The following is a 26,897-nucleotide window of genomic DNA, read 5'->3' on the forward strand; positions in this document are numbered from 1 at the left end:
AACAGAATATTAACTAACTATAAACATCTAGTAAGTGTAATGTGTATTCACCTTAAATTTTGGGAAAATACAAGGAGATTTATAGATTGCTTGATAGAAGATTCAGAAGCCAACTTTGGAAAAAAAGAAGGGTTATTTCTCAAACATAATCTGTCTTTCTTAAATACCACATGTGGGGTTTTACAGACAAGGCATGGAGTTCAGAAATTCTTCTAGCAGAAGTAAGAGCAACCAAGAACAGAGTTTTCTATGGTAAAAATTTTAAACCAGATTTGGCAGCAGGTTCAAATGGAGGACCAGTTTGCAGTAAAATAGTAATATCCCAGGGGAGTCTGGATTTCTAAGTGAGGGCCGTAACAGAACAAATCTTCCTTGAAAAGCTTTAGCTAGTCTCAACAATGCAGTGGGTACGTACTTGCGCCATGGAAGGTTTAAATGTTTGGCGCTTACTGTTTGTCAGTTTCTCTGATGAAGCTACTGTTTCACAGTAGCGAAAACGTATGCTTTTTTTAAAAAATAAACCTACGTTCAGGACATTATTTACTTTGGGATACCCTTGGCTTTTTCTGGATTACCTGCTAACTTTTTTGGCTTTTTTGGTTTTCTATATTTTACTGGTTTGTTGGGTATGTGATTCTCACCAGTGTAAAAGGAATGTATGGTTGCTAACTGTACTTTAATAGTGGAATAGCTGGCTCCATTTTGAAACAGATAGGCCAGAAACCCCAAGATTTCTGAAATAGGAGCCGAAAAGGATCAAGATTGTTCTCAACTGTCCAGATGGACAGCATTTTCCATTTGCTTTTGGAATTCTTATGTGTAGAAGAGTTCTGGGAAGAAGTCGGTATATGAACAAACGAGGATGAAAACCTGGACTGTCTAGCCCTCACTGGAATTGGAGAAACCATGCAGTCTACATGAGGGATTTAATTTCCAGATGAAGTGAACATGATAGGTGAGAGAGTATATCTGGGGCTGAGGTGTACTAGATGAGGCCAGAGGAAGAGAAACCATACTTGCCAAGGCCAGTAAGAGGCCATGACTGTGATAGTCTTTGCCAGTGCTTTCTTGAAAATTTTGGAATCAAAGGAGTGGGAGAGAAGACATAAAGCAGCCCTGGGGGCCAATTGTGGGTCAGAGCATCCCTCAATTACTCTTCCCTGGGGAGTCCGAGCAAAGAACTTTCTGTACTTGGTGTTTTGGGGAGATGCAAAGAGATCACAGAAAGGTTGGCTCTAACAGCTGAATATCTGCTTCATGACTACTGGATTGAGACACCACTCATGAGGAAGAAGGATGGATCAGCTCAACCTGTCCACTAACACACTGGACTTCCCCAGCATATGCATTGCTTTTAGATAGCAGTGAGATGTCTCCTATTGCCATACTCTTGTGGCCTCTTGACATAATGGATAAGATCTGGTTTCTCCCTGTTTGTTGATGCACCAGATGACTGCCATGTTGTCTGTCAGGATAGATATAATTTCTGAGGGGACAGTATCCTGAACTGCAACACTAGGAAGCCTGCTATCAACTCCAATACACTGATGTGAAGACTGACCTCTGATTATGACCATGTTCCTTGGACCATCTTTCCCAGGTAATGCCCCCCAACCCCAAGTGGGAAGCATCCATGGTCGCCATAGCTTGGGGAGAGGGAAGGATGAAAGGACATCCTTATGAAATGTGTGGTGACTCCAAAAACCATAGGGAATGTGTTTTGCAAATCTTCATTACAGATACTTGGAAAGCTGTGGGTTGCTGTTTTATCAATCACTGGATTGTTATGAGTCCACAGTAGAACTCACATTGTAGTACCTGGCCAAGGGAAGTAGAGTGATCAAAGCTGCCACGGATCCTAAAAGATAGAGAATCATTCTTGTTGGTGGCTTTTGACAGGACAAGATGGTTATGGCTGGATGATGAATGGATATTATCATTGCTCAGGGAAGTTTTGCAATTTGGAGCCTTGAGTCCAAATGAGCTCCTATAAACTCTAAAGACTGAGCTCAGTGAAGTTTGGACTTCATTAGAGTTACTGTAATGCCTAATCTGAATGCAGATGAAGCATGGAGTCCACGGCTTGCATGAATAGATTCCTGGTAGAGACAGTGACTAACCAGTTATCTAAATAAGGGAACACCTGGAACCCGTGTAGTTGGAGATGAGCTGCTACTACTGCCATACATTTGGTGAACTCCTGGAGGGGCTGTGGTGAGACCAAAGAGCAGGGCTCTAAAAATGACTGGCTTCCAGCTGGAAGTGAAGATACTTCCTGGACAGTCTGCCCATCTTTATGTGGTAGTACACATTTGAAGATCTGTCGAGCCCATCCAGTCATTCTCTCTCAGGGGAGAATAGAGTGTACAGTGACCATATGGAATTTTGTTTTTATTACAAATCTGTTCAAATAACTTAGGTCCGGAACTGGCCTTAGGTTCCTATTTTTCTTTGGCACTAAAAACAACCTTGAATAAATTCCAGATCCTCTTTGATCTGGTGGGAACTCTTTGATGACTATTGTTTAGAAGCTTCCTTATTTCTGAAGTGGCTGTTTTTCTTTGAGAAGATAGAACATTGAGAAGTCTTTTTGGGGCTAAAGAGGGGTTGTGGAAGGGAATGAAGTAGCTTCTAGTTATTGTCCCCTGCACCCATTTGTCATGTGTGATGGAGGTCTAGGTTGTTGGATGCACAAATAAGCACCCCCAACTTCCTCCAGAGGGGAGCAGTGGGTCAATTGTTCAAGAGCACTGAAAAGGCTTCTCAGAGAAAGGTCCTCTGAAGCCTTGATTTTACAGACCATCTCTCCCTCTAGGGCAATGTCCATTATAAGAATTCCCCTCTACCTTGGAGGAGGGGGTCTGTCTCTAGAAGTTTCTGGTGAAATCCTTGGGATTTGTGGAACCAAATTTTCCTGCCTCCTTTTTGATTCCTAGGAAAGGTCCTTTGAGGAGTGCAAAATATGATCCCTATGGCAAGAAGAGATTTTCCTTCTTTTTCGCTTCTAGATATTGTGTTCTTCACTTTAAGACCAAAGAGTGTAGACCCATCATAAGGGGCAGTCACAAAAGATATCTTAAAATGTCCCACAAAGGCATAGACCCTCATCTAAGCATGTCTACTGATGGATATGCCTGTGCCAGCAGCTGCAGAAAGATCCTCAGTGGCACTGGAGGTAAGGCACATAGATACATTAGACAAGGACTGAAGAGTAGCTAGCTGCACATCAATGGACTTTCTTTGGTCCACAGTCAAGGCCACTGGAGAGAGTTGGATATCTCCTGATCAAATCTCTCTGAAAATGTATAACATGTACCAAATAATTCAATAGCCTCACCAAGAAGGCAAATGAGGCATAGACTTGCTGTCAAATGCATGAGACTCCTTATTTAGTGGTTAACTAGAAGGACTTTCTTCTGCTAGTTTCTTTTCTGGTGGCTGCCACCACTGCCATGGAATCTATGGCTGGAACCTTGCTCCAATGGGGACAATCCTTGGGAGGGACAAGAAACTTATTTCTAATTTATTTCTCATCTTTAAATTTCTAGTCTCCCACCAGGGCACAAGTGCTCTTCAGCAATTACATTCTGCTTGGCGAGCACACTCAAGCAAATCTGCAGTCTGCGGCTACCATTCCACCCATACAGTATAAGAAGGAATCAGTACTGAAAACTAAACGAGGATATACATTTTGAGCCTCAAGAGCAGGAGCACACTAAAGCAAAACTGCAGTGTGCGGCTACCACTCCACCCATACAGTATAAGAAGGAATCAGTACTGCAAACTAAACAAGGATATACATTTTGAGCCTCAAGAGCAGGGTCAGTCCACCCAAGCATTCTACTTGTATGTTTTATGAGAGTGAAGCTATTACATTAGCAGTATTTCTTAGTAGTTCTCAGCTTGCTAATAAAACTGACTGTTGTAGCCTTGTGTCCTCCCCACCCGCCACCCCCACTAGTACAGTAATCCTAACTGTCCAATAGACAGTATACATTTAATTCACATCCCTGTGACTAAATTAACCATCAAGGAGCCCTCTCAGTGTTTTCTGCCTTAGTCTGTATCACTTGGAGGCCCACCTGTTTATTTGCATCTCTATACATTCCCCTTCATTGCTAATGTATCTCCCTACTCTAATCTGTGTACAAACTTGTTACTAATCAGCAAGTCAATGTGAAGACACACTCCCAACCTTAATAAACTTTGCTGTCTCTTCTCTCCTTCACTTTACAGGTAGTTTGAATTATTACTTACCCCCTCTGAGGCCTTCACGGATTTCCAGTGATTGCCTCTCTGGTTTCTTTGCATTCCACCTGGTTTACACCCCTTGTGCTATCTCCCTCCCCCAATACAAAGTCTATATTAGAATCCTGCTGAGCATGGAGCCATCTTTAAATTTCTAGTCTCCCACCAGGACACAAGCTGGATTACCACCTGTCCCACTTTGTGAGGGACAGTCCCTCTTTGGGCAGTTGTGTCCTGACAAAAAATTGTAAAAATGGCAAATGTCCTGAGATTTTAGGACAAAAATATTTCCTATATTTTATGTAATAGTTGCATGAAACAGTTCTGTATCAGAAATACCTAAATGTTATAATAAACAGAATAAGCAACTAAAATGCTACAAGAATAAGCTTTTATTTAGGCAAAAAAATTAAGTTCTAACTTTTGTACTGACCGTGGGTATGTGTCGGCCTGTGAAATCTAATGTTTGTACCAAAAATGTCCCACTTTGCCCATTTGAAAAGGTGGCAACACTAGACACAAGTGCTTTTCAGCAATTACATTCTGCTTGCCGGTAAGCCATTAGACCTCAGGAATTTGTTTTAAAAGTGTTCAGATTTGTAATGTAATACTTACTTTGTGCTGTATTTGGATCTATACAACTAGTATTCATTTTTCTGATTACTGACTACTGATCTGCTTATTTGTTTATTTAACTGGTTGATTCTGTTATTCAGGAATTGTGTTTTTACTGACACTACCACTGCAGCTATGTTGTCTCTATGCTACTAAAACTGCTGTTGTAACTGTAATGTACATCTAATTGACCTAGTCTTGGAGTTAGAAACAGTATTTACTGATTTAGCACTACAGTTGTCTCTGCTATTGCTTCAGCAGTGCTGTTGTGTTCATTTTCCTTTTTCTTATATGCACAGGAAAATTGGCTGATAAATGTATTGTGCATGATTTATTAACCTGTTTTCAAACTAAGTTATGGCACTGTGATGTGGTTACTGTTGAAGCACTCTCAAACTGTAGCAGTAGCATCTATTCTCCTGTTTTATCCACACTATCCTCAGATTTGTATCTTTTACACCCTCCTATCTCCTCATTACTTCCTTTGACCTGTCTTTGTCTCCTTCTACTAGCTTCATCCTCTCTTTTTTTTCTCTCTCTCTTCAGAGCACACTCAAGCAAATCTGCAGTCTGCGGCTACCACTCCACCCATACAGTATAAGAAGGAATCAGTACTGCAAACTAAACAAGGATATACATTTTGAGCCTCAAGAGCAGGGTCATTCCACCCAGGCATTCTACTTGTATATTTTATGAGAGTGAAGCTATTACATTAGCAGTATTTCTTAGTAGTTCTCAGCTTGCTAATAAAACTGACTGTTGTAGCCTTGTGTCTCCCCCCCCCACTAGTACAGTAATCCTAACTGTCCAATAGACAGTATGCATTTAATTCACATCCCTATGACTAAATTAACCATCAAGCAGCCCTCTCAGTGCTTTCTGCCTTAGTTTGTATCACTTGGAGGCCCACCTGTTTATTTGCATCTCTATACATTCCCCTTCATTGCTAATGTATCTCCCTACTCTAATCTGTGCACAAACTTGTTACTAATCAGCAAGTCAATGTGAAGACACACTCCCAACCTTAATAAACTTTGCTGTCTCTTCTCTCCTTCACTTTACAGGTAGTTTGAATTATTACTTACCCCCTCCTCTGAGGCCTTCACGGATTTCCACTGATTGCCTCTCTGGTTTCTTTGCATTCCACCTGGTTTACACCCCTTATGCTATCTCCCTCCCCCAATACAAAATATATATTAGAATCCTGCTGAGCGTGGAGCCATCTTTAAATTTCTAGTCTCCCACCAGGACACAAGTGCTCTTCAGCAATTACATTCTGCTTGCCGGTAAGCCATTAGACCTCAGGAATTTGTTTTAAAAGTGTTCAGATTTGTAAAGTAATACTTACTTTTTTTTCTTGTCTTGTTTGGCTCTGCCCCACTCCATTCGCCCTCGCTAATGCTCGGGCTCTCTCCGCTCCCCTGCCCTGCCCCCTATTTCCCTCCCGCCCCACTACCTCTACATTTATAGTAATCACAGCCACACCCACAGCTCATCCTCACATCACCTCCACCAATCACATCTCCTCAAGTCATATCACATTATACCACACCAACTTGCTCCACACAAAATACTCCCAATCACTCTCATTCCCACTAGGCATTTTTTACATCACCCACACTACTTCCCCATCCACATATAGTGCAACCCTATAATTCCTATTCAGACCCCCACCTAGAAACAACTTAAACTTTATAACCATGACTATCACACAACTAAGTCTAGTCTGTCTTCCCATAATTCTTTACAACACCACAAGTTATCACTCTAGCAATATCCCTAAACTTAATAGCACAACACTACATTATGCACTCTCGTATACAGACACCACACATTATAATAATATCTGCCCACAGTTATTCAAGAACTACATAACGGACCAATTCAGAACTAAACACATATGCTCTCATTCCTACTCCAAAAAAACACAATACTTTCTCACACTCCTCACCAAGCGCCAACATCTGTATAACCATTTTAACTCCAGGCTCACCATAAGTGGGGATATCCATCCCAACCCAGGTCCAAATCCATCCTGTCCAACACAAACTGCTCCAACACAAATGTCAGAACATAACACCCCCACTTTCTTCATCCCTGGGCAAATCAACAACAGCAGCAAAACCAACCATCTTTTAATGCTAAATATTAATATTAGAAGTATCAAAAATAAAATACCTGAATTCCAGGCCACAATAGCACACTACTCCCCAGACATAGTTGCTTTAACAGAAACCTGGCTAAATAAAAACATAGCTAACTCAGAAGTTTTCCCTACCGGCTACAATATCATTAGACAAGACAGACCACTTCGTAAAGGGGGTGGAACTGCCTTACTGTACAAGTCCAACTTAACTGTCTGTCAATTACCAAACTCCTACCCCTCCCCCAATAATTGGGACATACTTATCTCACAACTTCAACTTCACCCTAAAAAGATCATCACCACAATTGTGATCTATATTCCACCTGGTAATACACCTGCTAGCCTTGAAGACTTCTTATCCTGGTGTTCTTCCACATACTCGCAAGAAACCCTTATTCTGGGGGACTTCAACCTAGATTGGTTCACCTGTATATCAGAACCACCAAGCAATCTAATAAATCTCCATGGCTACCAGCAGCTAGTCCAAATTCCAACTAGATGTGATAAAAAATCTAAAAGGCAATCCATCCTTGACTGGGTCCTAACTAACAACCCCACATTGTACCCTCACACAGGCAGTCTCCCAAATACCTTAAGTGACCACAACATAATATACTTTATACATAGTAAAACAAGCATATGCAAAACCACTAACTATATATCCACTAGAAACACAAAAAAATTCTCTACTGAGGTCCTCAACACTTTACTCTGTAACTGTGATTGGACCCCCCTAAAAACCCTCCCACTTGACCAGGCTGTAGCATATTTCAACAAAACATTTCTACAACACCTGGACACTGTCGCTCCATTGTGCAAAATCAAGGTTAGAACCTCTACAAACCCCTGGCTCAGTAAAGAAACCAAACAAATCCTCAAGTCCAGAGACACTGCCTGGCTTTACTATCAAAAAAACAAAGAAACACAAAAGCCTAACTAAGTACCAAGAACTGCGCAACCGTGCAAAAAAATGCATTAGGCTGGACAAAAAATCCTACTACACAACATTACAAACTAAATACCAACACAACCCACAAAAATTTTGGAAAAATGTAAACCAGCTACTAAAATCCACCCAAAAGGCTACCCCCAAACCAACCACCCCTGAGACTAAAGTTCCCATCGAAACACAATTCAACTCCCACTTTGTGAAATCAATTCTATCCTTAGTATCACAGGACAGTTCCTTCCTCACTATCCCCCCCAACACAATAACACTAATACAAGCTTTACCCTCAAAACAGTTTCCACCACTTCAATCAAAAGCATGCTCTCCAAACTAAAAACCTCGTCAACAGCAGCCGACCTACTCCTCAGCTATTTCTTGAAACTCACAGCAGATGCTATTGCTATCCCAGTCTCCACTCTCATAAACAAATCAATTGTTGAAAACTATGTGCCCAAACTCTGGAAAATATCCTATGTTACACCCATACATAAAGGCGGGACCTCCACTGAACTTAATAACTACAGACCCATTGCTTTACTCTCCCCCCTGGCCAAAATCCTAGAAAAATGCATCCATACCCAGATGCTAAACTATCTCCTAGACAGCAACATCCTGTCACATACTCAGCATGGTTTCAGACCTGCCCATAGTACCACTACAGCTCTCCTCTGCTTCACAGACAGGGTAAACCGTCTCAAAAATGAAGGCCTGCAAGTGTCAACTCTTTTTATGGATATGTCCAAAGCATTTGACACAGTCTCACACCAAATCCTGCTAAAAAACTAAACCAATATCATCTATCAAATTCCACTCTTACCTGGTTCCAAAGCTACTTAACTGACAGGTACAAAGCTGTGAAATGGGAAAATTATCTCTCTGCTCAGCTGCCCATAACTATAGGAGTCCCATAGGGTTCTATCTTAGGACCACTACTATTCACAGTCTTCACAAATGACCTCCATACCTCCACACAGCATGCATCTATAATTCAGTATGCAGATGACACTACCTTAATCTGTGCTGCACAAAACATTCCCACCCTCCTGCAAACAACTGAACTAGCATTCTCTGACGTTGAAAACTACCTTACCAAAGCCCAACTTATCCTCAATCCAAAGAAAACTCAGCTTATGATTATAACCAGTTCTAACAAAAACACTAACAGTCAATTCACTATCTACTCCCCAAATGCTACTCCAATCACTCCAGTGGCACAGGCTAAGCTATTGGGAATAACCATATACTCCCACCTAAATTTGATAGTCATCTCAACTTAACTATTAAAAAAGTACATGCCAAACTGGGGTCATTCTATCGTATCAAACCATTTCTTACCAACAACACAAGATCAGCCATTGCTCGCTCCCAACTTCTATCCACCCTACTCTATGCATCTCCAATTCTGACTAATCTCAACAAAACTGAACTAAGCAAAATGGAAGCCTGCTATAACAGAATTGCCCGCTTTGCTGCAAATTGCTCATATAGAACTCACTGTACTGCTTTGAGACAGCTCCACTGGCTTGAACTGCCAAACCTCCTAACCTACAATCAGCTCTGCCTCTGTCATTCTATCTATTACCTCCCCAATAAGTGTCCTGCTCTCAAAAACCTAGTACAACATCACTCAGCCAAAAGGCCTCTTAGATCATCAAGCAAACTACTACTAGAAGTCACCAACAGCTACAATAGCTTTGCAGATGCACTATATAGTAGTTCAGTGGCTAAAAAATGGAACTCTGTCCCTACTAGCATTCAAAGCACATCACACAAAGCCTCCTTTAAAGACCTCATCAGGCAACATCTCAAGCAAAGTTGGCAGTGCCATGATTGCTCCCCAGGCTAGTGAAAGCAGATAACATATACATACTAAATCTAGAGCACTTTATAATAGTTTTCAATCTTACTCACAAGCACTGGCTAATCTACAATGTATGTACTGTACCTGTGTACTATGTATGTATTCTACCTATGTTCCAAATTTCAACTGTACACCACAAATCTATTAATTACCTTTATTTTTAAAATTAATATTTTTTTGTTTGTTCTCTCCACTGTAACTGTTTATGTGCCACATACCACTGTAAAAACATGTGTCTTGTAATTGGTGTGTATACTGATTATGCCTAAATAACTAAATGTGTCTGTAATTTTTCTTTGTGGAGCTTTTCCCCCTGGGCCTCTGCTGAAAAAGGGCCTTTTCGGCTCAGTCAGACACCCCCGGTTAACAAATGTAAAATAAATAAATTTGATTTCTTAGTGATGGGTTCAGCTATGTCCGGCTCCTTCCACACATGTTTAGAGATAAGTTATATTATCTCATCAGTGGGCAGAACTACCCAATATGTTGATGATCCAGTACTAAAAGCCTCACCAAAAACTTATTCTTCTGGAGAAAGCTGCTGGGAGGGCCATCCCCCTTTTTGTTTAAGCAATTCAAGGATTTCTCTGAATGAAGTGTTCTCAAGGGGGAGGGGGGGATCTGGGAGAACTTTCTCCTTCATCAAAGTCAGTATCAGTGGTGACAGACTCTTAAGGGGAATCCAGGCACCTCCTTTTGCAAGTATGCCACCTGTGCACGTCCTCAATGGAGGACTTAGAAGCTGAGGTGGTCTCTTCCACAGGAGCCAGTGCAAGACTTTTGGTTACTGGCTATTCTGATGGGACAATAAGAGTAGGTTCCAGACCCTAGGAGATTCTTTGAGGGAGGTATGGATCTTTAAGTGGTAGTCTTCTCTCTTGAATAAGAGAGTATTTTCTTGAAAGCCTTGAAAACTGAGCTAGAAATGAGTCCAGGCAGCCAAGCTCTAGCAGCTGAAGCCCCTGAAGGAAGCTCAACCCAGGATACTGCATGGCTCGACTCTGAGACTGATATCAGAGCTGAACTATTTAACACCGAGGTTATGAGAAGGAGGAATGGCTCTGAAGACCTAAATTTGAAATCTACGCTGTTGATGTTGATGCTGATCATTTGGCCATGAGACTCAGATGGCTCTAAAGTGGTAGGAGTCACCTGAATCAAAGAACTCATCAGCATCAAGGAAGAATAAAGCCTAGGTTCTGATGCAGACCAGTCCTGGGTGGAAGTTGTATTGGAGAAGGAGCAACTACTGAATGTGGGGAAAAAAACATTCCCTTGACCCCAGTGGTGGCTGGAGCTAGGAGAACCCCTAATGGAATCTGAGTCTGAAAAATTCTCTTCATCATCTTGTCCATGTCTACTCTGGTAAAGCTCCTGGAAGATCTGGCTGACATGAAGGATGAAGCAACAAAGGGGGGGGGGGGGTCTGTAATGATGATACTGCTTTTCCTGTAAAATTGGTGAACGGAGCTTAGGAGAAACCAAATCTAGTGAGAGCCTCAGAGGAGTCTTGAATACAATTAGTATCAGATCCAAGGAAAGGATTGGCTCTGAAGGTTTAGCGACTTTAGAAGCCAGATCCAAAGAAGATGTACAGTCTGGCTACCTCTTCCTTGAGGTTTTAGATCTCTCTCTTATTTCTCTTTCTCTTTGTTTTTTTTTTCATTTCTTAGTCTTTTCAGCTAATTTTTTGAAAGGGAAAAAGGAAGGTTTTGAACAAACTTAAGGAGCAGTCCCTCCCACAGGGACTGGAAGAAGCCCTTTCAAGATTAATTTAGTTCATATCTTGATAATGTCCCATTAGCTGAGGGCTTCACAAATGGAGCAGGTGGTGTCCAAATGTGAAGGACCTAGACAATACACACATTTAGCATGTGCATCAGAATTTAATAAAGTGTGTGCATAGGCCACCAACTTTTTAAACCCTACCAGTCTGTCCAACATCCTGTGAAAAAAAGAGAATAAGATACAAGAGAAGCAGGTAGAGAAAAAGAAACTACAAAATACTATGGCAGCTAATAGGTTCATAGGTTCATAGATTCATAGGATAATACTAGGCTATTGGCCCGGAGGCCCTTATAAGCCTAGCCAAGAATTTCATCCATGTTCCCACAAAGTCAGCACCTGTTTTCCCTGTCCAGCAGGGACACAGGTGGGCTCCCAGGGGTATATTTTCTGTTTCCCATCCAGTCATCCAGGTTCCTCTTAAAGAGTGCTAGTGAGCTACTCTGATTGACATGGAGAGGAAGTCTATTCCACAGATGGGGGAGTCAATGAAACACAAATCTATCCCGCCAACAAATTCTATTAATGTCACAGACCAGGTTGTGACCTTGCGTGTGGGTCGCATGAGTGGAATTTGACTTACGGATATGCAGCAGCTCCATCAAGACTGCATCTGAGATGGCCTTGTATGCCAGACACAGGTCACCTCTGAGCAGTCTTTATGAGACTGAGTAGAGGGACAGGGCTTTTAGCCTATCTCTGTATGATAGGTGTTTGAGACCCTGGATTTTCCTGGCAGGAACCTCTGTGGTCTTTCCAACTGCTGCATGTGCTTGGCAAGGTACATGCTGAAAGGGGCATTGTACTTGATAATGGGTCTGATAAGGGAGGGGTACAGGGATGTTATGACCTCCTTGTTCCTGGATGAAATGCCCTTACTTATGAGGTGGGCCATGTAGGAAGCCTTCTGTACAATGGAGGCAACATGGTGGTCAAAAGTCAGGTTGCTATCAACCTGGGTGCCCAAGTCCCTCACAACTGATTGCATGCTTAGTACATTGTTATTAATGTGATAATTAGTTGGGATACCATTTTCCCCAAAGGGGATAATGATGCATTTCTTGGTATTCAGTTTGAGGCCATGCTTCTGGCACCAGTCATTAGTTTGGTTAAGGCACTCTTGGAGGATATTCACATCACTAGGGGAATTTATGACAGTGCCCAGCTTGCAGTCATCTGCAAACTTGGTCAGCCACAGACCACTGTTTTTGGCTTGTACCTCAGAATAGTATATCCCAGACAGTAGAGGCCCCAAGACTGATCCTTGGGGTACACCACTTGTTATGGGTCGACTACTAGAGGTGGCTTCCCCTATTTTGACTGAGTGGGTTCTATCAGTGAGCCAATTAGCTACCCATCTGGTACCATATGGGTTGATGCCTAGCTGGGAGAGTTTATCTATTATGCCTGAGTAGGGAATAGTGTACAAGGCTTTGGCTAGGTCAAGGTAGGTGATGTGCATTGTCTTGCCCTCATCCATGGTCTGATGACTGTTTTGCAGAAGACGACCAAGTTTAACAGGCATGATCTCCCATTGACAAAACCACACTGTGTGGGATCAAGTGTTTGGAGGTTGCAAAAGTCCTTGTTTATAAGGTCCATGATAAGGTGTTCCATGGCCTTGCAGATCAGGCTAGTTAGGCTGATTGGCCTATAAATGCCTGGGTTGGTGGACGCTCCACCTTTGTGCAGAGGGATGACAGTGGCTGTCCTCCATTCTGCTGGGATGAAACTGGTGCACAGGCTTTGGTTGAATAGGGTGCCTAGTGGTGCTGAGAGCTCTTGCCTAAGTTCATGTAGGACACAGCCAAGGATGTTGTCGGGTGCAATGGAGGCTGTATTTTTTGCCCTTGAGAGGGCATTAATAACCTGCTCCCTGGTGATGAGGGGACTGAGGTAGGTGCTGGGGATGTCCTGGTTTACTGATGGGGGGACAGGGGGGTCAAGTTTTCAGTGAACTTGTCAACCAGCAGGTTGGCTATATATCTATGGTATTTGTGTATATGGTATTCTTGACCACTAATTCAGAGCAGATTTGGGAGTTACCTTTGAGCCTAAGGACATATGTGAAGAAAGCCTTGTGATTGTCCTTAGAGGATGTGGCCAGTTTGGACTCAAAGTTAACCTGAGAGGCTTTCACCAGTAACCTTATTTGCTTGTTCAGAAAAAGGAGAGAGATTGTTTCCAACTTGGCACCTGCTCCTTCTTCACCCTGGACAACAATTTTCCTTTTATTATAGAGTCTGTTTATTGCTGCTGTCCACTAGACAGGTTTACTCTTCCTTGAGGAAGATGATTTGGCCCTGTCAGGTATTGCTGAGTCCATACAGCTATATAGGTGCTCATATAGTTTTTTGGTGTAGGCTTGGACATTAGTGCTTGATTCCACTGAAGGGATGGTGGCTGTGAAGCTGCTTATACCTGTTCTCAGGAGGTTGTAGTCAGCTTTGAAAAAGTTTTTTTTTGTTCGACCCTGGAAAGAGGGGGGGGTCAGAGGAGATGGTGACTTTGAAAGGGATTGTTTTATGGTCGGATCTTACCAAGGAGGATGACACTGTAGGGGTGCTACAGTGTCTACTCATGTTGGTTAGTACCAGGTCCAGGATATTTTCATCTCTTGTGGGGGTGTCGACCAGCTGATCCAATGCATTCGCTTTAACAAAGTCGAGGAATCTCTGGGCATTCGTGTTTGAGCTAGAACAGGTCTTCCACTCTATGGTTGGGTAGTTAAAGTCACCCAGGATCAGGGTAGAGGGTTGAATCTTGATGGATTCAAGTAAGTCCAGATAGGTGGAGTGGGCTTTCTGAGTCATGGTTGGGGGTCTGTAGCTAGCTATGATTTCAATAGGTGTATAATAATAATAATAATTACAAAAATGATTAAAGGCATTTTCTAAGGGAAAATTAGAAGAGTCCAATGCCTAAGGCAAAAAACAAGAGAAGAGCTAGAGGAAAAGAAAGTAAAAGGATAAAGAAAAACAAAAAGAAAACTTATTCAAAAGTTATTAAAGATATTTAAGAATATATATATATATATATATATATATATATATATATATATATATATATATATATACACACACACACACACATATATATATATATATATATATATATATATATATATATAAAATATATATATATATATATGGGTCCCATTCAAATGACCGAAACGCCGATTCCCCGACGCGGAAATCACCGACGCCAGATGACCGACAGGTACGTATACCGACAGGGTGATTTGCCGACAGTGGAAAGACCGACAAGGGTAATCTGCGATCGCGACCCGGTAAGTGTGCGATAGTGACGGAGGTAGGAGTGGTCAGGTAAGTGAGTTAGGGTTAGGGTGCAGGTAGGTGATGTGTACGTTAGTGTCGGAGCTTGGGTTAGGGGTGTGTAAGTGAGTTAGGGTTAGGGTGCAGGTAGGTGATGTGTACGTTAGTGTCGGAGCTTGGGCTAGGGGTGTGTAAGTGAGTTAGGGTTAGGGTGCAGGTAGGTGATGTGTACGTTAGTGTCGGAGCTTGGGCTAGGGTGTGAAAGTGAGTTAGGTTAGGGTGCAGGTAGGTGAAGTGTGCGATAGTGTCGGACCTTAGGGTTAGGGTTTGGGTCAGGGCTAGTGTGTATGGTATGTAGTGTCGCGTGTTGTTTACGCCCGTGTCGGTGATTTGGTGTTCGGTGTTTTGCGTTGTCGGGTTTGTGTCGGGTTTGTGTGTTGTCGGTTATTTGGCGTCGGTGAGTTTTGTGTCGGGGAATCGGCGTGTCGGTGTTTAGAAGTAGACCCATATATATATATATATATATATATATATATATATATATATATATACATACATATTTATATGTTATTTAAAGATATGTAGGAAATATATATACATATTTATACACACACACACACACACACACACACACACACACACATATAAACGTATCCCATGACTGAGCACCAACAGATCCGTCCTACACTTGTGGTGGCATATCAGATCTGGGGTAGCTAAGTTATGGGATCCAAAGCCTGAAAGTGGCCAAATTCAGATCTGAATACCCATATGTTGAGGACAAAGGAAAAAGACATCAGATCAGTTTTTTTTAGAAAAACATAAATAACATAAAAGACAGACTGAGAAGATGAGCAGTGCTAAACAGTTCCATTTTATTTACCTTCAGTCCTGCTTGTCCCTGGATTCCTGGTACACCAAGCCATCCAGATTCACCCATTTGTCCCTTCAGAAAAAAAAGGAAAGAAAGGAAGAAGAGAAAAAAATCATAATGCTTTTTATTTATTTATTTATTTATTTATTTGTGTTTACCTGGGTTGAACACTGATCACAAATGAACAACTGCAGTCTCAGCCCAGGTTAAATGAATAGTAACAGAAAATTGTACAGCAAAGTGATACTAGCATATAAAATACATGAATATAGGAAACTGTGACTACAGATAGAAGTAAACATATATAAGACATGAATACAGGAAACTGTGCATTTACATAGAGGTTAACATATTTGTTGCAATCAAACAACATTTCAAAAGCAAAATAAGTGTATATCTTTTCATAAGGAGAAGCAAATTGGTGCAGCACACACAGAATGATGTTCAGGAGGAGGAGGAGTGAGGTTTAAGGGAAGAGAATTATTGGGAAATTTATGTAATGTTGGCGTGAATAATTGATAAAAGAAATAATACATATATGCAATGCATAAAGCATGAATATGATAAATGTTAATATGGTTTGCTTTCTTTATGTCAAGTGATAATTTAATAGCAGTGTTTAAAAAAAAAAAACTAACAGAAGGCTTCAAGACAACATTTGTGAAATGTCTATGCAATCAAAAATAAAAATTCTGATAATACGGTGTATAAATAATGACAGGAGGACAAGACTGCAGTTTTCTGTTTCATGTATTGTATGCTCTGATTTGTTCTGCTAAATGCTAGATGTTGATTTACAGCTCAAAGAGAATGAATGGTAGGTTATCTGCAAGGTGGACATCTGTCCTGGACATAATAAAACAATCAGTTTAAAGCTAGTGATTAAAAGTAGGCCGTTAAGACTCTAACTGAATTAATTAGTTCAGATTCATGCATCGATATTATCTGCATCTATATCTTAGCCCAAGGAAGAGAGAGAGAGACAGTGATTAAAAGTAGACCATTAAGACTCTGACTGAATTAATTAGTTCTGATTTGTGCATCTATATTATATGCATCTATCTCTTTGTCTAAGGAAGAGAGAGAGAGTGTGTGTGTGTGTGTGTGTGTGTGTGTGTGTGTGTGTGTGTGTGTGTGTGTGTGTGTGTGTGTGTGTGTGTGTGTGTGTGTGTGTATTATATATATATATACACACACATATATATATATACATATATACATAGCATATATATATATATATATATATATATATATATATATATGTATCAGTAATCAATATACAGTAATTCTATCGAGGCCTACAAAACTGATCAAAAATGTAAAATAAGTGATCTCCTTTTCTGATACATCAAAAAAAAGTAACAGTACCTCTAGATGTAATTTATCTAAATAGTAGTACTAATAAGGAAAGGGTTTTGATAAGGTATTGTTTAGGGCTGAGGTTAGGAACAGCAACAGGGTGAAGGTTGGTATACATGAGTAAGGATGTACGTTGGGGAAGAGCTTCATCTAACCCCAGTCCTATACATAACCTTACCAAAAACCCTTTCCTAACAGTACCACTACACAAGAGAGTCTCTCACATACACACACCCACACACACACACACACACACACACACACACACACACACACACACACACACACACACACACACACACACACACACACACACCGACTCTGCACATACACAATCACACATACAAAATACTAAAAACTATCACATCACCTATCCCTTACTGTAATCCTAATTCAGAAATACTCACACACACACCACTCAGTCTATGCTCTTACCTAGCCCTTATTCTAACCCTTGTCTATATACAAACACAGCTCACAAATCACAAGAACACTTGATGAGCTGATATTGGCAAATATAATATTCAATTTAAAGTGCACTCAGCAGAGTATACTGCAACTCTATATAGATAAATACACATAAACACACATGCACATACACACACACACACACACACACACACACACACACACACACACACACACACACACACAGACACACACACACACACACACACACACACACACACACACACACACACACACACACACACACACACACACACACACACAAAAGCATAAAGTGCTTTCTGATTCTCAGCATACAAAGTTGGTTTCCTTATTTGTAGTCTAGAAGCTTACCAAATTACCAAATCATCTGTCAGCATGTTTTTGAAATTTCGGATGTGGGGGTAGACACCAAGCAAAAGTCACATATGGGCAAAAGGAGGACATAGATTTATCACATACAATATAACCCATCCTAGAACTGAACCAGAGAACCAGTGGCTGTGAGGTACCAATTCCAGTCACTATACCACTGTGTTTACAAAATAATAAAAATAAAACTGTTGAGTAAAACTGAAAAACAAAATCAAAAGAACAAAACTACAACTAAATTTAAATAATAAAAGAAAAAATTATTCTTGAGGTCTATGAGAAACTTTTGAAAATGATATTCTGAGGTTATTTGATGAAGGGATAAATAAGGGCACCTTTGTTAATTTAACCAAAGAAGATCAATCAGCTTTACATGCTTTACAGAATGACACATCTATTGTAGTGAGACCAGCTGATAACGGTGGCCTCATAGTAGTAATGGACTATACTTTCTATGTATCTAGAATGTTGCAAATGCTGAACGAATCTGATACATATAAGAAATTAAACAGAGGAAAAGTTGATAATCTGATCCATAGGGTGCATGCTGCTCTCTATGAATGTTTATTATGTAGAAGCATAAGTTTGGATTTATATAATTATTTGTTGATCGATGAACCTAGGTTACTAATGATACCGGGTTTACCAAAGGTCCAAAAGGATCCGCTGTTACCACCCTTCAGGCCAATTGTGGCAGGAGGGGTTGATGCACGGAACCTATGTCATTTTTTGTTGAGAAACATCTTCGACCTTGGATGGATGGGAATGAAATTGTCTTGAAAGACACGCAACATTTTTTGAAAGATTTATTTAAATGTACTGATAGAGAATATGGTGTTATTGATTTTTTTGCTTGTCACATTTGACATGCAGTCTCTGTTTACTGTCATTCCAAATAATGAAGGCATTGACACACTGAGATACTTTTTGATTAAGTATAGTGATTATGAAGGAAGCCTTGTAGATCTTCTATGCCTTCTGATGGAGCTGATACTTGAAAATAATGTTTTCATGTTTTGGAATGATATATTTTTACAGAAGGATGATGTAGCTATGGACACATCCAGTGCCAATAGCTACGCCAATATAGTTATGATTGTTTGGGAAGAAAGGTACATCCTTACCTCTGTATACTCAAAATATATACATTTCTACCATAGATTTGTTGATGATTTATTTATGTTGTGGAAGGGGACTGATGAACAGCTTGTGGCATTTTATGAATATTTAAATACTACCACTGGTTTCCTGAGGTTTAGTATGAATAAGTCAGCTTGTCAGATAGAGTTTTTGGATGTCTCCGTTATCAAAAAAACTGGATAACACCTTAAACATGAAGGTATTTAGGAAAAACTGTTATAGGAATACCTATTTACATCGACAGGGCATGCACCCTGCACATATTTTTAGAAACGTTATTAGAAGTCAGGGTATGAGGGCATCTAGGTTGAATGCCAGTGATGCAGGTTTTCTGGATGAGTTGAACTCATTGAGAAGTAAGTTGAGAGTTGGAGGATATAAATGAAAAGATGTTAATAGTATCTTAGGCACCATACCTGGATTTAGAGCCACACAGGGGAAGCCATATTTCTCTAAGGACCCATGGGAGATAGGTGATGTACAGATGGAGAAACACAGAAATAGTTCTTTGACTAGGATGCCTGTAGTATATTCATGCAATGTCAGGCAAATTATTCAAATCTTAGAGAAATATTGGCACATTTTGACAGTGGATCCTGATATTAAGTCTATAGTTGGAGAGAGGCCACATTTTCTGTATAAAAATAAGAAATCATTGAAAAGGATGTTATGCTACCTTTGGATTAATGAGAACATAGTAGACATTAGACCTCGTCATGCACATTTCCGTGTTCTAATTGTAGTTATATAGATTCAACCAGTAGTTTTACACACCCTGACAGGCAAGGAATTGAGTTTTAAGGTGAAAGCTGATTGTAACACTTGCTATTTAGTATACCTAGCCTACTGTGTAGTATGCCTATCGTTTTACATAGACAAAGCTGATAGATGACTACGGGATTGGGTCAGAGAACATCTATATAATATTAGCATTATGTCCACCACCAATGCACTAGCCAGACATGTGAAGTTGAATAATGATTCACATAAATTTAGGTTCTTAGATTTAGAGACCATTAGGTTAAGTGAACGTGGGGGAGATATCAGAACTCTGACTGAAACATCTGAAATGAGAAGGATATTTCAGCTAGGGGCGTTTAGGTGATGTGGTTTGAATGATAGAGTCTCTATTAAATCTGCCCTAAAGGCAAGGAATATTTTTATGTAAATTGATATAATACAGTTAAAAGTACTGATTCATGAGTAGTGATTTCATTTTAAGTTGATAAAAGGGGGGGGTTATAAGGTATTGTTTTTGTATCTATGATATATTAGAAGTATGCCTATGTATGTATATAGTTTAAAGATTTTATGCCCTTTTATAATTAATTGAGTACCCAATTATTTTTATTGGTTGATTGATGTATATAAAGTCCTTCCTGTGATGTTTTGTTGTCTGATGAAGCAGTATTTTTTATTGTGAAACCCCTTACAATAAATGGTCTTCAGCTGTTCATTTGAACTGTGTATGTTAATAGGAATTAGTGTCATCACTTGGTTCATTCTGTCTTTTGTATTTGAATCTTGTTTCCTTACAGTTAGTGAAACATTTATCCTGTCTGCATCTGTTGGTGTACATATATATATATATATATATATATAGATATATATATTTATACACACACACACACACACATATGTATAGATACAGATATATAGATATAGCTATTTACATTGTGAAATATAAGGGCTAATAATCAGCATGGGAAGGCAAGACTAGGACCCTCACAGATCAATAGCCATGAGCACACAAACACACACACACAAATGCACACGCTCACACTCACACAGTGCATGCATGTGTGTATGTGCAATGAGACATGAGATATTACCACATGCTCAGGCATGTTGTGAAACATGAGTCCAAAAGGGGGAGTGCAACAATATCTGTACTATGCAGATTCTCAAGTGCATTATTACACTTATAAGATAGACATCTGTATTATTGTACTATGAATTTTATAGTTAGTGGTTTATGCATGAGAATTCTAGGTTTTGTAGTATATTTCATTGTAAAATAGTTCTCTGACCATTTTAACTAATTGATTGCTGTGCAGGGTTATACCTTTTAACTTTTTGGAGCTTTGGTATGAAACTTTCAGGGAAGCCATTCAAGGGACACTTCTGTCAAGATGTTTTGTGCTATTCCAGTTGTAAACAGGTGCTAACACTACACACCACCCCAACAGCAATTCTTCATGTACTATTAACTTTCACAGACAGCAAGCATTTTGGAATCAGCAAGTCATTTTAGTATAACATAAAGTTAATTTTATGTTAAGTAGTTTCGGTAACACTAGATTTCTGAGTAACAGAATCATTTTAATTTACTGTCTCTTAGAGCTACAAGCAATTGCAGCCCAGCCTGCAAAACAAAGTATTGGCAGGTGAATGAGTCCAGACAAAGCGACTTGGAAATCAGTAGTATAGCACTTCAAGAACATGTGCACTGTTTTCCAGGTACATGGCCACATCAGTTGTTTACCTACACCCTTGCTAGCTCGCCAAAGCTATTAAAATTCCCCAAAACCCATCACATTTATACTATATACTGAAAGTGAATTAAAAGTTTGTACACTGAATTACATCTCTCAACCTGTTCAATCAAAACTAACGGACAAAACCAACAATAATTAGTGACAATAGCCTAAAAATCAGTTGCACTCAATTACACTTTTATTTATAGGTATTATTCATTCAAAGAGCTGTTAAATTAATTGCATTTAACTTTCATTTCCTGAGGACTATAAAACAACTATATGCAATTGCTGGTGCTGTTCAGTGACTTAATTTCTCATTATTTTGCTAAAAAATTTATTTATTTATTTTATTTATTTGTCATTTGTTAACCGGCTTAGTCCAGCTGAGACAAAAAAGCCCATTTTCAGTGGAGACCCGAGCAGAAAAGCTCCAGAAAAAAAACATAATTAACATATATACACTGAAAAAACAAGAATATTGCAAAGTTAAATCATATACTCAAAAAGCAAGAAAATTACAAATTGATATATTCAAAAAGCAAGAAAATTGCTCATTGATATCATTGCATAGGTTAAACTGTAATGAGGGGTTACATGCCAAGTATAAACAAAATTAGATGCTGAGAGATCAACATTAGAGAATTTAGATAGTAAACAAAAAAAAAAAAGAAAAAGTGTTGCTGTTAATAGAGAGAGAGTATAAGTGGTAGAAGGCACTAACATAAAGAGTAGTGAGAGGTATGAAGAGGTGTGCTGGGAGGGGGTTTAAGTAGAGTCCTGACATGGGCAAGAGCTGGAATTGAGCAGGTAATTTTTAAGTTCAAGTTTGAAGCAGGTTGCACAGTTGATGTTTTGAATATTTGGTGGGAGATTGATCCAGGCTTGGGACAATGTGCTTTTGTAAAGAAGTTTGCCAATGCTGTTGTTGGTTTTATAGACATTAAGAAGGTGTTGTTCACAACTACATAGAGTTTGTGAGGGGTGAGGGGGTGTAGTGGAATATGAGAGAGGAGAAGGGAGGACATGCTGAGGATTTATTTAGTAAGGTGTGGGTGAACTGTAGCTGGGAAAAGAGAAGAAGCTGGGGGAACTCAAGCCATTGAAGCAGTTTGGGTCAAAGCAGTGATGGAGCCTGTGTGTTGGTTGATTAGTGACAAAGCAAGCTATGTTATTATAAGTTTGATTCAGTTTAGTTAATAAGGTGGATTGTATAAATGTGAGCATAGGAAAAAAATAGCAAATTGTACAAATGGCAGGGCAAACTTTTGTGGCTAATTCAGATATATCCCTAGAAATCAGGGAAAGTGAGAATTATGAACTGCACACATAAGAAGGAGACACAGGCACCCATCAAAACACCTCAACCTATTACAACCCCCATGTCTAAACCTTTTTATAGCTTAAAACACCAAAATAAAATAAAAAAATGAAACACAAGCTATAGGTTCCATTCATTGTAATATAACTAACTAATCAGCTTTATATGTGGCATACACAAAAAGAAACACTGACACCCCTGAAAACACCCTAGCCTAATTAAACCATATAAACCCTAACATATAACTTAGTTTAATTTTAAAAATAATGAATAAAATAAACTGAAACTGCAATGGAAAAAAATCATTTTTCTGACTGCACACATAAAATAACACTGCCCACCTAAACTAACTCTCTAGAAATTGTATTTGTTTTTATCACAGTGAAAAGAGCTAAATGAAAGGACACAATGAAGAAAACATAAACATAACCAGTGAGAGAACAGCATTACCTGCAAAATGGACCCAGTGTTAATTATTTAAACTAACGAAAAGCATAACTAAATTAAAAAACAATCTTAACATAAACCTCACTAGATTTCTAAATACATTATATGAATGAACTACTACTTCAAGAATTATGAACTGCACACATAAGAAAGAGACATAGACACCCATCAAAAACACCTCAACCTATTACAACCCCCACGTCTAAACCTTTTTATAGCTTAAAACACCAAAATAAAATAAAAAAATGAAACACAAGCTATATGTTCCATTCATTGTAATATAACTAACTAACTAATCAGCTTTATATGTGGCATACACAAAAAGAAACACTGACACCCCTGAAAACACCCTAGCCTAATTAAACCATATAAATCCTAACATATAACTTAGTTTAATTTTAAAAACAATGAATAAAATAAACTGAAACTGCAATGGAAAAAAGCATTTTTACTGACTGCACACATAAAACAACACTGCCCACCTAAACTAACTCTCTAGAAATTGTATTTGTTTTTATTACAGTGAAAAGAGCTAAATGAAAGGACGCAATGAAGAAAACATAAACATAACCAGTGAGAGAACAGCATTACCTGCAAAATGGACCCAGTGTTAATTATTTAAACTAAAAGCATAACTACATTAAAAAACAAACAATCTTAACATAAACCTCACTAGATTTCTAAATACATTATATGAATGAACTACTACGTCAAAACTTGGAGCAAACTACATAACATAAAGGAGGGTAATTGATGTTGGTAACTGACGTCAATGAGAAGCACTATTTTAGAATACAAAGCACAGTAAAAATATGAATAAATTGAATATATATTCAAACCATGCCTGGTAATCACAGGGCCAGATTCAATAAAGCCTGTACTAAGTGTGTACTAAACGTACACTAAGTGTACACAATAAGCATTCAAGAAAATTTTTATCACATTTTTTGTGCTTTCTAGTCATTCAGAAATATTACAGTAAATGTACATGTAGTCTACACTTTGTGGTAACCTTTATGAATCTCTGTCAATATATAAAGCTGCAAAAATATCAGTAGGAAAACTGAAATTAGGAAACAGAAGGTGTGAGTTATGTTTATGTTGTCTGTTCACTCAGAACAGTGTACACTTAGTGTAGTCATTATTGAATCCTGGGGACCGACATTTTGGGCATAGAAGATGCTAATTAACATTAGCCAGTATTTTGTTATTCCACTGCAGTTTAACAAAATGTGGCTAGATATGTATCTCAAATAAATGCTCAATTGAAAAATATTTATGTAGAGGTATATCTAGCCACAATCCATTAAAGTATTAAAATAACAAAAGACTGACACACATTAATTGGCACTTGTCTGAGAGTGAAATGCCTAAGAAATGTGATAAGGATTATGATAAACTATTTATTTGCATAGTTTAGTTATTTTTTTAGTTAGCTTAAGGAATTAGAATCAGATCTGTTTTGACAGTGATGACATTTTCCATTTGGCTGGTCAAAGTCGATAGACTGGCTTTGTATTTTTTATTTTTTTTTTTACTTTTTTCATTCGATATGAACAAATATAATTTCAAAGGGTTGATAAAGGAGGGCAGTGTTGTTATTCTTAAGAATTAGTTTATGTGTTAATCTGTACATGCTGAGTGCACTTTTTTCCTACAATAAAGTTTGTGAGAGATGCAGTTAGTATTTTACTCTATTTTTGTTCTACTTTTTCAAGTATATGTATATGTATGTGTATATGTATATGTATATAAAGATATATATATATATATATATATATATATATATATATATATATATATATATATATATATATATATATATATATATCTTAAGCTGAGTGCTTTGTGGTTGTATACATCTATGATTTACAGTATACACATTTTTGCGTTTACAGTATATGAAGTTTTATTTAATTTTTCATAGATTCATAGGAAAATACTAGGCTATCATCCTTGGTGGGAGATTTTAAGCCCAACCATGTTATTTGTTCATCACCTAGCTATGTTATCTCACAGGTGTTTAAATATCCTTAATATAATTTTATTTAAATAATTTTAATTTGTAAAAGATTAATTGTTAGTGTCATACTTTCAGTGTATTAGGGAACTCCACTGGAAGGTAAGGCTTTTAAGTACATATTGTGTCCATTAGGAGGATAGGGATCAGTCCTGGGGTAAATTTCCTAGTTCCCATCCATTGGTCTAAATTACATTTGAAAAGATATTGATAAGTTTTGCTGCATGTGTATGGGAAATCTGTTCCAGAGTAGTGGTATTTTCTGAGATATGTACCTGTCCCCCACTAAACTACTCTGTTTATGTTGCAGAAGTGGTTTACATCCCTGGATAGAGTGCCCCTAGTACCATTAGACTTGAGGATGTGGAGTAGATCCATAACTAGTTGGTCTGAGGATGCCTTATAAGACAGGTTTAAAGTGATTTCAGTAGGGATGATGATGCCACAAGAATTTAGATAATCTTTTGATGATGCAAGAGGAGTATAGATAAAAAAATATCTAGACATCATATCTGATTTTCATAATTTACACAGCATTTATAAAGATTGTAACATTTGCTTATGACAAAAAACAATATTCATCTCTTAATTAGACTTCATTTCATAGTATAAAGTATAGAAGTATGTACATGTGGCAGTACACAACTTACTGTTTCTTTTCCACCCTAGTGTTATGTCTTTGGGACTCAAAAAAAACCCTAAACTCTTACTAAAGAATTATCTGCCCACATAATGTGTTCATAACTGTACCCTTCCTATTATAAACATTGCTGTATAGCTACATGGTATTAGTCTTGATAATATTCATACTATTAAGGGACACACTGTGCATCTGAAGGCTGATAATCCAAAAAGTTGGGGGCAAAGGCAAAGTCCCTTGTATTTATGGATATTTTACATTCTTGTTTGTCTTATGCCTTATACTGCTTGGATGAGCCACAGTGTACCCATACCCATTTAAGAATTACCACAGGATACTACTAGAGACATAACACTCGTGGTTTAAGCATGTGGTCAGTGGTGATCTGGTAAGAATATTTGAATGTTGTTGAGGTGAAGATGCAACTAGGGCTGAGAATGTTGGAGACCATTTTTAAGTTCTATGACAGCTAAAATTCTCAACTTTCTCTGTTACAGTTTCTTTATTTTATGGTGAAAAGACCAAAAAAACATAGAAAATACAGTTGTGTAAGTAAACTTACCATAACAGTAGATGTTCAAATGATTGCTGCTGCAGTAACCTTAGATATATGGGTTATATCCTGCGTAAGTTATAACAGCCAATTAGCTTCCAAAGGTTCAGGGCACCTTTTATGCACCCAAATAGTCAGTCATCTCAAGCTGAGCAGACTGAAAAAGAGGTTTGGGTGCCAAACCCTTCTTTCCTTTCATGCCATTAGAGAGAGGGAGGCTCAGACCTGAAATGACAATGCTAGGAATAACAAAAATTAAGTGTTAATACCCTGGCATAAACAACACATCAAAAAAGTATGGAGATGGAGGGAAGGAGCTGCTACTGCAGCAGTGATCATTCAAACATCCACTGCTATGATAAGTACTA

General features: G+C 38.7%; 1 protein-coding gene across 1 annotated transcript in view; it reads right to left on the minus strand.

Moving 5' to 3' along the window:
- LOC122805018 (acetylcholinesterase collagenic tail peptide-like) overlaps window positions 1–26,897 on the minus strand; it is a 951,363-nt gene that overhangs the window by 737,929 nt on the left and 186,537 nt on the right. The window contains exon 7 of the mRNA XM_044075274.1: window positions 15,763–15,825. Coding sequence (XP_043931209.1) covers window positions 15,763–15,825 — 63 coding nt within the window. The remainder of the gene's footprint in view (window positions 1–15,762; window positions 15,826–26,897) is intronic.

Source organism: Protopterus annectens, chromosome 6.part0, assembly GCF_019279795.1.
Source record: "Protopterus annectens isolate FY-2018-M chromosome 6.part0, PAN1.0, whole genome shotgun sequence".
In the NCBI taxonomy this organism is placed as follows: domain Eukaryota; kingdom Metazoa; phylum Chordata; order Ceratodontiformes; family Protopteridae; genus Protopterus; species Protopterus annectens.